This window comes from Hemitrygon akajei, chromosome 8 (genome assembly GCF_048418815.1).
Source record: "Hemitrygon akajei chromosome 8, sHemAka1.3, whole genome shotgun sequence".
In the NCBI taxonomy this organism is placed as follows: domain Eukaryota; kingdom Metazoa; phylum Chordata; class Chondrichthyes; order Myliobatiformes; family Dasyatidae; genus Hemitrygon; species Hemitrygon akajei.
Genome location: NC_133131.1, coordinates 16964227 through 16978803, shown reverse-complemented (window position 1 = coordinate 16978803; position 14577 = coordinate 16964227). Strand labels below are relative to the sequence as shown.

General features: G+C 42.5%; 1 protein-coding gene across 2 annotated transcripts in view; it reads right to left on the bottom strand.

Moving 5' to 3' along the window:
- ddx52 (DEAD (Asp-Glu-Ala-Asp) box polypeptide 52) overlaps positions 1–13179 on the bottom strand; it is a 35141-nt gene extending 21962 nt beyond the window's left edge. The window contains exons 1-5 of one of the 2 annotated variants that reach the window (XM_073053349.1): positions 13070–13179; positions 7088–7254; positions 4098–4329; positions 791–909; positions 504–689 (exon numbers count right to left, since the gene is read on the bottom strand). In XM_073053349.1, coding sequence (XP_072909450.1) covers positions 504–689; positions 791–909; positions 4098–4329; positions 7088–7180 — 630 coding nt within the window. In that variant the 5' untranslated portion in view covers positions 7181–7254; positions 13070–13179. Of the gene's footprint in view, positions 1–503; positions 690–790; positions 910–4097; positions 4330–7087; positions 7276–13069 lie in introns of those variants that run through there. The other variant, XM_073053350.1, reaches the window with a different exon arrangement.
- Between the last annotated feature and the right edge of the window lie 1398 nt (positions 13180–14577).

Below are 14577 nucleotides of genomic sequence, written 5' to 3'. Positions count from 1 at the left end.
AAAGTGGTTTGCCATTGCCTTCTTCTGGGCAGTGGATTTACAAGACAGGTGACCCCAGCCATTATCAATACTCTTCAGAGATCGTCTGCCTGTCGTCAGTGGTCCCAGAACCAGGACTCGTGATGTGCACCAGCTGCTTGTGTGACCACCCACCAGCAGCTCCCATAGCTTCACGTGACACTGATTGGGGGGGGGGGGGGGGGGAGAAGAGGGGTCTAAGCAGGTGCTACACCTTGCCCTAGGGTGACCCGCAGGCTAGCAGAGTGAAGGAATGTCTTACACCTCCTTTGGTAGAGACGCATCTCCACCCCACACCCAGCAGACATTTAGATATCAGAATAACCGAGGGTCAGTTCAGGAAAATAGTGCTAAGATCTGTCAAAATCTTATTGAACAACAGAACAATCATAAAGGATCTAAAGACTTACTCTGATTTCTATTTCTTTTCTTGCCCGGTCTGCACCAAGACTCCTGTTTTGCATATGAACCAACAAAACACTTACATGTAGCATGATGGGTATGGCTTGCATCTGTATCGGAGTAGGAAGTTGGAACCCAGCTTCCTGCATATGTTGAATAATCTTCGGGTGGACCTTGTATTCTTGACGGAGTTGCTCAAAGGTAGCGACTGGTTCAGGGATATCAGTCCCATCCACATAGATCCGATGCTTCCGCCGGAACTTGTTTATCTTGAAAACAAATAAAGGCAAGATTTAACTGTAGGATTTTTCAATTATCCTTCCTGCAACAAACAAATAGGCACTTCCCTAGAAATGGACAAAGGACAAACCTTTTCTCGTCGCTGGTGTTCCAGTTGCTCAGCACTGAGTTCTGTGCCAGGACTTCTTTTGATCTTGCATTCAAGCGAGGATGTTATACCTTCATCATCCTTTACACTGGGAAAATCGTCTTATATTTGAGTGAGAGTGATGTGAGGAGGAAAAAGAAACAGAACAGGAAACTTTAGGGCCAACATTAGCAATGTTCAGAACTCCACAGAATTTTAAAAAAGAAATTAAGGAAAACCCAAGAAAACCACTCAACTCTACTCGGAATCAGATTTACCGTCACTGACATATGTCCTGAAATTCAGATTTACAGCCACAGTACAATGCAATACATAAAAATACTATAAATTACAATAAGAAACAAAAAATAAGTAGTGGAAAAATATTGAGGTAGTATTCATGGGTCAGTTCATTGTCATTCAGAAATCTGATGGTGGAGGGAAGAAGCTGTTCCTAAAACACTTGAGTGTGTTTGCCCTCAGGCTCCCGTACCTCCTCTCTGATGATAGCAATAAGAAGAGAGCATGTCCTCAGTGATGGGGACCCTTAATGACAGATGCTGTCTTTTTCAGACATTGCCTTTTGAAGATGTCCTCTTCACTGAAGTAATGAAATGCCATTGAATCTTGATTATTTTTAGTATTCCTTTCTGTTTTGTCTTCCCCTTGAGTGAACAGCTCAGTGGACAATAAACTGCAATATTAACTGTCAACACTACTTTTGATATAGCAGCCAAGAAACACAGGAGGTTTCTTTAGTAAGATAATTCAATCAGCTGCTGTTCTAATTCTCTGCACTCCACAATAATTAAATCTGTTCCTGTCAACAGTACAATTAAGTACAGAAGGTAGCAAACTGGGGAATCATATAGTCTGACACAGTGGGAGTACTGCTATGTTGATTTTTAGAATACTTGCCAAATGTGGTTCAGCACATTCAACCATCAAAGTGCGCCTAGGTTCTGAGACACACCTTTAATGTCAGGCTTCACTGAATTTCAGATATTAGGATCATCGTTGGCTTCAGACAGAGTGAAAGGATGCACAGCGATGTAGCAGGTCATACTGCTACTCAACAGCTCTGCCAACTGCTTCAATTCTGACCTCCAGTGTTGGCCCTGTGGAGACTGCACACTCTCCCATGATCACAGTTTGGTCTAGCTTCATCCCACATTCCAAAGACATGCTGGTTGGTTACTGCAAATCATGCCCAGGTCCCCAAAGGCCATGGGTATCACAGAGAAATAAGCAAGGGAATTGGATTGATTAACTGCTCTGATGCAATTGCATAGATTTGAGCAACCTTCATTTAAGCTGTAAGGATTTAGAAGAACATTTTCCCCAAACTATCCCGGCTTCTGTATGAGAAATTACATTGGACGAGGCTTAACAGTAGATTGCTTATTCACAAAGGCAAGTCTAGTGAAATCACAAAGGAAAAATTAAACAGCATAACCCCGAAAAACACTTAAAACTGATTATTTTTTTCTAAAAATGTTAAATGCATAAGATGTTAAATCGAAATGTTCGTAATGATGAACTATTCTAAGCATCTAAGCACTGCACAGTAAATCTTTTAAAACAATGAAACTCTGCTAACAATGGTAGAGTGGGTAAAAGCACCGTCACACAGAACCGGAGTTTAGAAGAGTGACACATCTCATTGAAACGTACAAGGTTCTGACAAGTCTCAACAGGCTGGATGCAAGGAGGGTGCATGGAACTAGGGGGCCACTGAATATATTCTGAAAGCTATTTGGGAGTAGGACAAGCAGACAGTTCTTCAAATTCCTCCTGCTACAGAAGGCTCTAGAACATAGAACAGCACAGCCCAGGAACAGGTCTTTCAGCTCACAGTCTTGTGCCAAGCTAGCTAAAAAACAAATCAAAAACTCCCAAACACTAATCCCTCCTACCTACACAATGTCCACATCCCTCCAACTTCCTTACATCCACATGCCAATTTTGCTGAACACACTTAAGGACTTCTAGACACAAAAGCCTCTGCGAAGGCTGAGGAAAGTCCATCTCCCACCCCCCCATCCTCATCACATTCTACAGGGGTTGTATTGAGAGCATCCTGAGCAGCTGCATCACTGCCTGGTTCGGAAATTGCACCAGCTCGGATCGCAAGAACCTGCAGCGGATAGTGAGGTCAGCTGAGAAGATCATTGGGGTCTCTCTTCCCGCCATTACAGACATTTACACTACACACTGCATCTGCAAAGCAAACAGCATTACGAAGGACCCCACGCACCCCTCATATAAACTCTTTTCCCTCCTGCCTTCTGGGAAAAGGCACCGAAGCATTCGGGCTCTCACGACCAGACTATGTAACAGCTTCTTCCCCCAAGCTATCAAGACTCCTCAATACCCACAGCCTGGACTGACACCAACTTACTGCTCTCTACTGCGCCTATTGTCTTGTTTATTATTTATTGTAATGCCTGCACTGTTTTGTGCACTTTATGCAGTCCTGGGTAGGTCTGCAGCCTAGTGTAGTTTTTTTCTGTGTTGTTTTTACGTAGTTCAGTGTAGTTTTTGTACTGTTTCATGTAGCACCATGGTCCTGAAAAATGTTGTCTCATTTTTACTGTGTCCTGTACCAGCGGTTATGGTCAAAATGACAATAAAAAGTGACTTGACTTGAAAAAGTATTGAGGAGTATCTGGTGACGACTAGAATATAGAATTGAGTTAACGGAGCAGGCAAGATCATAATCGAACAGCACAAAAGGCTTAGTGGGCTGAAGGGTCTTCTGCTCCCCGATTTTTCTAGCTGAACCAGGATAGTATATAAACAATCTGTGCTGTACTGTAAACTGATCACAACCATGGTAAAGATATTTTACATCTGGAATCTGTCTTTCCAGTCAGGGAGGGTTAAAACAGTTAGCCAAATAACTAACCAAGCTCTATCTAGTGCCAACTGATAAAAAAAACCATTTCTTAGACAAGTAGTGCACAATTGCTTTGTAATTTCATGTCATAAACCCAACGTCAAATTATTTGTTGACAATATCATGGTTCAAGCAGAGTATGGTCATTAGAGCAAACTACCAAACACTTCAGTATTTTTGTCAAGAGGGAGCAAACAGCAAGGAATTTTGGGCAAGGACCTGACACATACCTGTGCAAATTATTATACATCTGCCATCCTGAAATACACTCATTAAAACCCCCAAAAAGATCACTATGTGCCTCTTTGTGAAAGAGTGAAAATTATTCATTATGAAAAGAAATGCACCCCATAGATTTTGAAGTTCGTAATACTACAGACAAATTACTCTCCAACAGGAGACACAGCATACCTTTGGCATCCTTCTTGCTCCTTTTGCTCTTTTCTGATTCATTAATTGCAAGTTTTCTTTTTCCTGTGGATGTAAAGATGCAGAGATCTTCACACTCTCCATCAGAACGGTCTTTCTGCCCCCTGCTCTTCGAAATATTCTCCACTAGCTTTCTATTTGCAGTATGCTGATTCTTAAAAAAGTCAAGGTCTGCAGAGGTTTCACTTAAGATAGCATTGCTTGATTTCGTGATCTGAAAACGTGAACAATGGACAGGATTTATATCAATATATGTTAAGAACTTTTGGTTAACTGCTTCTTCCTTCTAACCTGCCAATCATTACTGCGAGTTTCAGCTTATGTTTCAGGTTTCCAGACTGCAAAATTTAAAGGCATAAACTTCAATTACAGATTGGCTAAACTTGGATTGGTTTCCCTGAAGAAAACATAAAACGGCATTTAATGTGATAAAACTGAGTAAACAACTGTTTCCCAAAGGTGAAAGGGTCAAGAAGCATTGCAAGCTTATTTAAAGCGTCCAGCTAAGGAACCTGAGCTGGCCTGAAGGAAAGAAGTTTTGCTTGATAGACAGACATGACATTTCACTACCGGAGAGGAGGGCATGGAATTACATTCAATCACCATGTTAAAAAGGAGAAATACTGTAAAACCAAACAGATAAATTAATAGGAGTGTAGATTATTCTTGTAAAGCTGGCATGGGCTCAATAGTCTCAAAGGACTGTTGTATGTAACGTGTAAACCTACATTTGGATGTCCAGACTGTTAATCCAGACGATATCCTGAGATGCAAAGTGGAGAAATGGCAGGAGATTGGGCTGAGCAGACTCGATGGGCCAAATGGCTTAAATCTGCTCTGAGATTTTATGGTCTTAAATAAATTCCCTCCTGCAGATCTTAATGGGAATGATGGCCACAATATGCAATACTTGTGCAGATATTCTTAAGGATTGTCCACTACCTTTGTGGGTTATTGAATCCCCATGGATGAATAAAGTATCTATCTATCTAAAAACATAACAATTAGGAGAAGACTATTCAAACCCACTTCATCATGCATGGAGATCATGGATTATCCCTATATTCTGCCATAAACACAAGAGATTCTGCAGATGCTGGAACTCCAGAGCAACACACACAAAATGCTAGAGGAACTCAGCAGGTCAGGCAGCATCTATGGGATTGAATGTTTCGGGCTGAGATACTTCATCAGGGCTGGGAAGGGGAAGAAACTAGAATAAAGTTAGAAGCTAGAACATTCTGGCTTCTACCCACTTCCTTTCCAGTCCTGATGAAGGGTCTAAACCTGAAACATCGACGGTTTATTTACTTTCATAGATGCTGCCTGACCTGCTGAGTTCCTCCAGCCTCTGTTTCCCATCTCCTGACACTGTCTACAAGTTGTACATTCTCTTCTTGACTGCGTTGGTTTCTTCCGGGTGCTCCAGCTTCCTCCCACGTTCCAAAGACATACAGGTTAGAACTGGTTAAGTTGTAGTCATGCTACATTGGTGAAACTCGTAGTCTTCCCAGCACAATTCTCAGAATGTGTTGGCTGCTGATGCAAACAACACATTTCACTGTGTTTTGATGTGCATGTGACGAATAAGGTTAATTTTATATCTCATCTCTGAATATTGAATTCCAAACCTCTTATTATACTAAAATCAACGATTAAGCTTCTCCAGCCCTTTCAAGCTGAGACATCCAAAGATTCATGGAACATAAAACAGGTCCTTTGGACCATGATGCTAAATAAAACAAATCCTACCTGCCTACATGACCAATATCATTTCATTTTACTTCCTGTTCGTGTGTTTGTCCAAAAGCCTTTTAAATGTCAGCATTATGTCTACTTCCATCAGGACTTCTGGTAGCTTATTCCAGAAAGCAACCACTGTTTTAAAAAGTCTCCGTTAAACTTCCCTCCTTTTAGAGTAAAGCTATTACCTGCTTGCATTTAACATTTTTATCCTGGGAAAGAAGCCACCTCCCCATCTATGCCTCTCAATTTTATTTTGTATACTTTAATCACGTCTCCCCTCAGCCACTGATTCTTCTTACAGCTAACACTCACAGATCCCAGTGAAACTCCCGTATACTCTCTCCAAAGCCTCCACATCCTGTAATGGGATGAACAGAAATGAACACAATGCTCTATGTATAAAATTATAAGAGCTTTATGCAGCTACAATATAATTTCTTGACTCTTGTACTCAATGCCCCAACTCTGGGTGAAGAAATGTCTCACTTCAGTCATAACAGGCAACTCTTTATTCTGAGACTGTGACCCCGGGCTCCAGTCCACTTATCCAGAGGAAACATCCTCGCACCATCAGGCCTGTCAAACCCTTCAAGAATTTTGTGATATTTAATGTGCATAGCTTCAAGGTATTTCCCGTTTAACACTGAGACAAAGAACGTCTTGCCCTGTCACACGTCTTTGGAAGCCAACACTGAACATACTCAAGACTGCAGTGGATAGTTTGGTTTCCTGGATAGGGGAAGGGCCAGGGCAACGAGGCACAGCATAATTCCAGCAATCCGAATTCAATACTGCTTCTTCCTGGCGTGTGCCCGTTCTCCTTCAGACCACATGAGCTCCCCATCAAGGGATTCTCCCATATCCCAACGGTGTGCAGATGGGTTAATCGGCTACTTGTAAATTACCCCTGGTGCAGGTGGGAGAGCTACAAGGGAGTGGGACTAAGCGTATTGTCCAGTTGGCATGAGCCGGACGGCCTCCTACCCTGCCGTCAATCGATACCGAGCTGGTGGGGAATGGGGGAACAGAGAGGAGCAGGGGAGCCGGGATTAGATGAGCCTTTATCCCGTGACCCTCTGATCTCTGGTGTCGGGGCGCAGTGGGGGAACGTGCCGACGCACAGTAGGTGGACTCGGGCCTTGGCTAACACCCTCCCGCCGCTCGCCCATCAAACCCCCCGCACAGAGTGGGCGAAGGCACCAGCCGACCGAAACCCCGCTGCTCACCCTCAGCCTCTCGGCGTCGCGGCCGAACCGCTTCCAGTCAAACGTGGCGCCGGCGCCCAGCGCTCGGAACAGGTCTAACGCCTCCATCGCCATGCACACTGCGCAGTCCGGAACGTCGATCGCCGATCTCAGCGATTGATCTGTGATCGACAACCGTCCCCACAAGCCTGGAATTAAAGGAACAGTGCATCGGCATGTTCTTCTTGGCTTTATGGAGAATGAACACCGGTGATAAATATAAAATCCACATTCTGTTTGTACTAATGATTTTAAAAATCTCCTTAACTAGGAGTAGGAATAGGATGAGTTTTATTTGAGCAGTCTGAAGTCAAAGTCGAGTTTATTGTATGCACAAGTACGTGTATGCGGAGGTGTTAAAGAAAACTTACTTGAAAGTAGTATTACCGGTACCTAGAATCAGATGAGCAGCGTTCACAAGAAAACATAAACTAAACATAAATTGTACATCATCAGAACAAAAAAAAAACAGAATTCATCGTAGTACAAAGTGATCAAAGTGACCTTAGTGTTGCTATGCTGTAGTGAGCCGGTTAGTTCGAGAACCGAAAGGTTAAGGGGAAGTAGCCGTTCTTGAATGTTTCGTTAGAACAATTCTCTACATAATCTACATCCCTGCTGGATATTGTTCAAAAAACGTCCAAAGAATAATAATTTACACTTGAAAACCAATATTCCACAATGTTTCAAACTCAAAATAGTTTAAGATGCCCTCACCCATCTGAATGTGCAAGAATAGACAGTATAGTTTTGACGTGATGTTTCACTTTAGAGGACATCACAATAAGTCCTGTTCTGAGAAGTCTTTGCAAACACTCATTCTCACCAATTGGTCCAAAATAATGTACACGTGTTGAAATTGGTTACTTTTAACCTAGTTCTCTAAATAGAAATGCAGAAACTTGTATTCCTGGCTGACATGTCACTTCGTCATGAACCAGACAACAAGCAAGATCTATATTGTTTCTTAAATTTTGAAATGCGTGCAATCAGTCATTTGATTTCCAAAGCAACACACACAAAATGCTGGAGGAACTCAGCAACCCAGGCAGCATCTATGGAAAAGAGTAAAACAGTCAACGTTTCAGACCTATACAATCCAGGCCGACACATCTGTTTGCTTATAACTGAATGACTAAACTTAATGAATTTAATACTTCAATTTAGTAGTGAACATTACCTGATAAATGGAACTTCACAGCAATTGAGAAGAACATAATTTACTCCACATACCCATTTGCTATTGGAATATTTTGAAGAAATGGTGATGTGCTTGTAGATATCGGATGCATTCCCTATGTATTTACAGTAGGGTATTGCAACAATGACTTTGCAGCAGAATCTCTGTACCTGTGCAACTTCATTTCAGATGAAAAGTGTTACCAAATACATGAACAACCAATACATGGACATATTTTTCACTTCTCGGGGGGTAATGATGAAACTGAACATTGAAGCCTTATAAGCGGGGTGATTTCCCTCAGCACAAACAACAGACACATTTATAGACTGGAGTACAATATATTTACGGCAGCAGCAACAAAACATCACAGACTCACTTAATGCTGACTTGAAGGTGCAACGGGGAACACTGGCAAGTCCTCATAACTCTGGAATGTTGAGACACAAGAGGGCAGCATAAATCTGCAGTGGCATCCCCAAATTCTCCAGTGGGCAATTACAGATCAAGGTATCCAAGCTTTGCCTGTTGCTTTAGCCCCAGGCACCGTCTGCCCATTTAGCCATGTCATACTCCAAGTGTGCTGGCGTTGAAATGTAATCAAAAACTCAACTAACCTTGTAAATTAATTCAAAAGCCATTTTGAAAGATAGTATGAACACTGTACTGTTCATAATACTTACAAAAACCTTGTTATCTGGCAATTCTTTCATGAAGGTAAACTTTGTTTTAGCAAGCAAAAATGTTCTTTTATTTATTCAATGAGTAAAACCCTCATTTACTCTCCATCTCTATTTTCCCTTACAATAAATGGTTATTGAAACCATTTCAGAGGACGGAGACAACAGAGATGGCTGAATTCACATATAATCCAGAACAAGTGAAGAAGACAGATTTCCTTCCCTTAAAGAGCATCAATGAACCAGGTAGTTCAAATACTCACCACTGCAGACAGAGGTTTTTAAATCCATAATTTATTTCACTTTAACAGAATTTAAATTCCCCAGGCGCCTTTATGAGATTTGGACTTGTATCTCTGGACCATCAGTGAAGAGGCTCCAATGTGCAGGATCAAGAGTGGCTGCAGAGGGCAGTGGACTGAGCCAGCTCAAAAACTGTCCCACCCCTTCCCACTCACAGGGACGCTTTCAGGAGACAGTGTTCCAAGAAGTAAACACAAAGTACACTGCAGATGCTGTGGTCAAATCAAGACGTACAAAAAGGCTGGATGAACTCAGCAGGTCGGGCAGCATCCGTCGAAGAAGGGTATCCATCACTAAGGACCCTCATCACCTGGGACTTGGCCTCTTCTGATTACTACCATCATGGAGGAGATACAGGAGCATGAAGACCCACATTCACCGTTTTAGGAAAGTCTCCATCCCTCTGCCATCAGATTTCTGAACGGTTCATGAACCCACGAACACCACCTCATTATCCCTCTTTCACACTACTTATTTATTTGCTTATTAATTTATCCATTCATTGTAACAAATAATAATTTTTATGTCTTGCACTGCACTGCTGCTGCAAAACAAGAAGTTTCACAACATATATCAGCGATAGTGCACGTGATTCTGACAATCACTATTGAGCTATTGTTGCATAGCTCAGCCGGATTTGCTGGACTTGCAGAGACTCATTAAAGGCATCAACTTTTTACAAGCGGACTGTGTCAGCTTGAATTTCGTCGTATCTTCCAGCAAAGTAAGTTAATTCAGAAATTAGCGCTATGAAGGAGATTTACTCAAGGATAAAACGTTAGTGGATCTCCATATTCTATACATATGTTAGGAATCAGAATAAAATAAACTATACATGTTCTTTCTGGGATAAAAGGATATTCCCAACAATGTATCTGTACTTGTGGTTTCATCTACACCCGGTTATATGGGGTCAAAGTCCCCCTGATCCCTATGAATTCCGAGCCCAAGACCATCCAAATTGGAGAAGGGAGTCCCAGTCATTGTGTATGTTTAAGGCAGATTCTTGATGTCAGGGATACGGGGAGAAGACAGGAAATTGGGGCTGAAAGGAAAATGGTGAATTGGGGGAGCAGACGCGATGGGCCAAATGGCCTAATTCTGCTCCTATATCTTATGGTCTTACGGTCTTATAACATTGTGACCTTTATATCCATATAAGTGGGTGCCCAGTGTCAATGGTGGCGGGAGTAAACTACTCACATATTCCTATCACCCATCTCCCGCTCCGGAAACATCTGCAATTCCCAGATTGGCCTAGTTTGTCTGCTGAAAGCCCACAAAACCTGATCGGGAGCAGGTCATCTCTCACCTTGATGGAGTGCCTAAAATGAAGAATTTGCTGCTACTCTGTTTAGTTTTATAATATTTAAACAGGTGAGTGGATCAACAAACATTCGGACCTGTTTTCCCAGCAGCTGAAATCTGAGTTAGCAATTTTCTCTGCACAGTAACAAACACGGGAGAACCTCAGTGCGTCAAGCAGCATCTGTGGAGGCAAAGGGATGTTCGGTGTTCCAGATCATGACCCTGCACCAGCTTCTGATAATTTGCCTTGACGTTATTTTCAAATAATAGCTCTGATTGGCTCACAATCAGGGCCAATCAATTTCGATCTAGAATTCTCCTGTGAAGCACATGGTACAGTTTAGTCAACTTGGCAACGCTGTAAAAATGGAAGCCATCTGTTAGTCCATTGCTTTAAAAGTACTACCCAAAGGCAAATTATATTCGGTGCCTGCAGACAATTGATTAGTCCCTAAATAATTCAGACTTGGTGTGGTGAACTAGATATACCTGTCTGACTGCTCCTGTGGCTCCTCCCACAGACCCCTGTATAAAGGCGACTGTGGGCTGCTGCTCTCCCTCATTTTCCCCAGGATGTAGTGTTGTTTATTCTTCCAGTCAATAAAAGCCGATATCTCGCTTCCTAAGTCTCAGCGTGAGTTATTGATGGTGCATCACTTGGATTGTTTTATTTCGAGTGTTGGAAAATGAGGGACGACCTCATAGACATATACACAGACATATTCGCATAGACAGGGTAGTCAGAGTCTTTCTCTCAGGGTGGGAAAGTCAAATACCAGAGGGTGGAGTTTTGAAGTGAGAGGTGGAAAGTTTAAAGGAGATTTAGGAGGCACAAAGAGCGGTTGGTACCTGGAATGCTTTGCCAGGGGAAGTAATGGAAGCTGACAGAGAAGCAACCTTTAAAAGGCATTTAGATAGACACGTGAACCAGTTGGGAATCGACGGATATAGACCATGTGCAGACGCAGGACACGGCACAGATATTGTGGCCTGAAGAAACTATTTCTCTACTGCACTGTTCCATGTTCCATTGTAGAAGTTCATCCAAGGGCACTTATAGTATCTAAAAAATATAAAAATGTAGTACTGTGCGAAAGTCTTGGGCACATATGTATAGCAAGCACGTCCAAGACTTTTGCACAGTACTGCATTTGTCAACATGGAGCGGTCAGCAACTTAGTCAATCTGGCAGGAGCAAAGGATGTTGGGAATGGTGAGGGTGGAGCACCGTGGGAGGGGTGTGGGACAGCTGTTAGGGAGGGAGTGCCAGGAGCAGAGGGTGGCACGGGTGCAGACACACCCGCCCCAAAGACACCAGGCAAGGTAATTTGATTCCAAACAATTGGTTTATTGATTATTACAGAATGTCTCTCTGGTGCTTCCTGCTCCCTTCCCCATTTCGCAAGCATGATTCCCCTCTCCCTGCCCCTTTCCCATTCTCAATCCACAATAAAGACCCGTATCAGAATCTGGTTTGTCATCACTCACATATGTTACGAAATTTTTTTTTGCAGCAGTACTGTGCAAAGCAAATATTCTGATATACCTTTTATATTTTTCATAAACTAGTGCTAAGAGAAACCTTTGTAAAGATTTTGTCTAGCAACGCACATCAAACATTGGACGTGTCTATTGTATAGATTTTCAATAAACCTTAATCTATTATTGATTGTTTTATCAGAATTGATTTTATTATCACTGACATGTGCCTTGAAACTTGTTGTTTTCTGGCAGCAAGATACAAAAAATTAAAGTTCAAAGCTCAAAGTACATTTGTTGTCAAAATTATTTCTACATTTTTACAACCTTGAGATCTATCTCCTCACAGGCAGCCACAAAACAAGAAACCCAAAAGAACCCATTAAATAAAGACAAACAAATACCCAATGCACAGAGAGAGAAAAAAAGAGGAAAAAAACACAAGTAGTGCAAACAGTGAAAGCAAGCAACAGCATTCAGAGTGAAGGCGAGCCCGTAGACGCGAAGCCCGGGGCAGCCAGAGCAGGCCCACAGCCTCAGCCTGACTTCATCACACGGCAGAGTAAATGTCGCAGAGCACCGGGCAGACTGGCCTGGCCCTCACGTCCAGAGCCGACCCCCTGCCTTTTCAATCCATCCATCCAGCCTGGCGTTTATTACCATAAGTTACAATAAAGAATAAATAGTACAAAAGAGGAATAAGAAGATAGTGTTCATTCACCTAGATTCATACCATAATGTGGTGATCGTTATTCTGCACTGCTTTTCAAATTTGATCTCACTGATTGCTATGAGGATAAAATTTGGAAGTGAATTAAAACAGGCAAGCACTGAAAAATTATAATTTCCCACCACAGATGAACTTCTAGGCAATTTGTCAACAGGTTCTTGGCTAACATTTTGGCTTATTGACGACAGTGGATTCTGACAGTATGAATCTAGATACACGGTAACACACACAAAACGCTTGAGGATCTCAGCGGGCCAGGCAGCATCTATTACTTAAATACTTACCGCCCGTTACGCCGCTGATGCTTAGAGTTGCAATGAAGGTCCTCCATCTCTGGGGGTGTTCAGGGCTTCCTTCATCGTGTCAGTAGCTTCCTCTTGGTTTCACTACTGTCAGTCGTGCAAGTCCCAGGTGGAGACTCAGGAATACCGTTGCACTCGGATGTAGAAGGATTCTTCACTGCTGTTTCTGTAACAGTTTTGTTTTAGCAGTCAGTGTTGTTAGCCCTGAACTGAACCCCCAAACCCAGAGGACCAGAGGACCACTCTTAATCTGGCCTCCACCCTTTGACCTGTTTGGCATAAGAATATAAAGAAATAGAGCAGGAGTAGGCTACCTGGTCCATCAAGCCTGCTCCGCCATTCAATAAGATCATGGCTAAACTGGCCATGGACTCATCTCCACCTACCTGCCTTTTCCCCATAACCCTGAAACCCCGTACTATACATGGGTGACCCTACCAAGAGCCGAAACATAAAGCCCCGATTCCAGTCAACATGGCTGTCTGGGTTATCGAGGCACGCAAGCCTCCAAACCACAACAGGGTTGTGGTCCTCTTGGAGGAGACAGCCTCTCTGTAAAGGAATAAATGATCAATGTTTCGGGCCAAGACCCTTCATAAATCTAAATATCTGACTCACAGCGCAAGGAGGATGCATGAATGGCCTCAGAACCTAATGGGTCAACGTAATCTGTCTGGCGTGTAGCAGTATTTGCATTTAACGTCAAACAGATGGAAGAGCGTGGTTAAAATCAAAGACCCCAAAAATTCAACCCAAACTGTGCCGCTCACTGCCCAAATTTAATGTAGTGGAATTGTTACTGACACGCCATTGAAACATGTTAAAAAGTGCAACAGATTCAGAGTGAACGTGTCGTAGATATTTGCCGAATATTGAACTGATGACCATCGTTTACTGTCAAGCACTCTGAGACTGGAGCTAATTGCAGAGTTCCTTTCCATCAGCTCTGAATTCTGAACAGAGATTTTAGAGAATTGAATTATTTTTTAAAAATTCTCCTTCACATCTGCGACGAGAGAACTGAATCCCACTACCCTTTCAAAGTAATATATACACAGTTCAGACTTCGCGCACAACACGCTGGAGGAACTCAGCAGGTCGGGCAGCATCCGTGGAAACGTTGACTGTTCGTTTCCACGGACGCTGCCTGAACCTGCTGAGCTCCTCCAGCGTGTTGCTTTGATCCCAGCATCTGCACAGTATTTTGTGTTCACAGTTCAAACTTAATTTTATTATCAGAGTACATATATGTCACCACATACAACCCTGAGATTCATTTTCCTGCGGGCATACTCAGAATATAGAATAATAACTATAATAAGGTGAATGAAAGATCAACCAGACTGCAGAAGACAACAAACTGTGTGAATGCAAATATAAATAAATAGCAATAAACAATGAGAACATGAGATAATGGGATAAAGAGTCCTTAAAGTGAGATCATTGGTTGTAGGAACATTTCAATGATGGGGCAAGTGAGTGTAGCTATC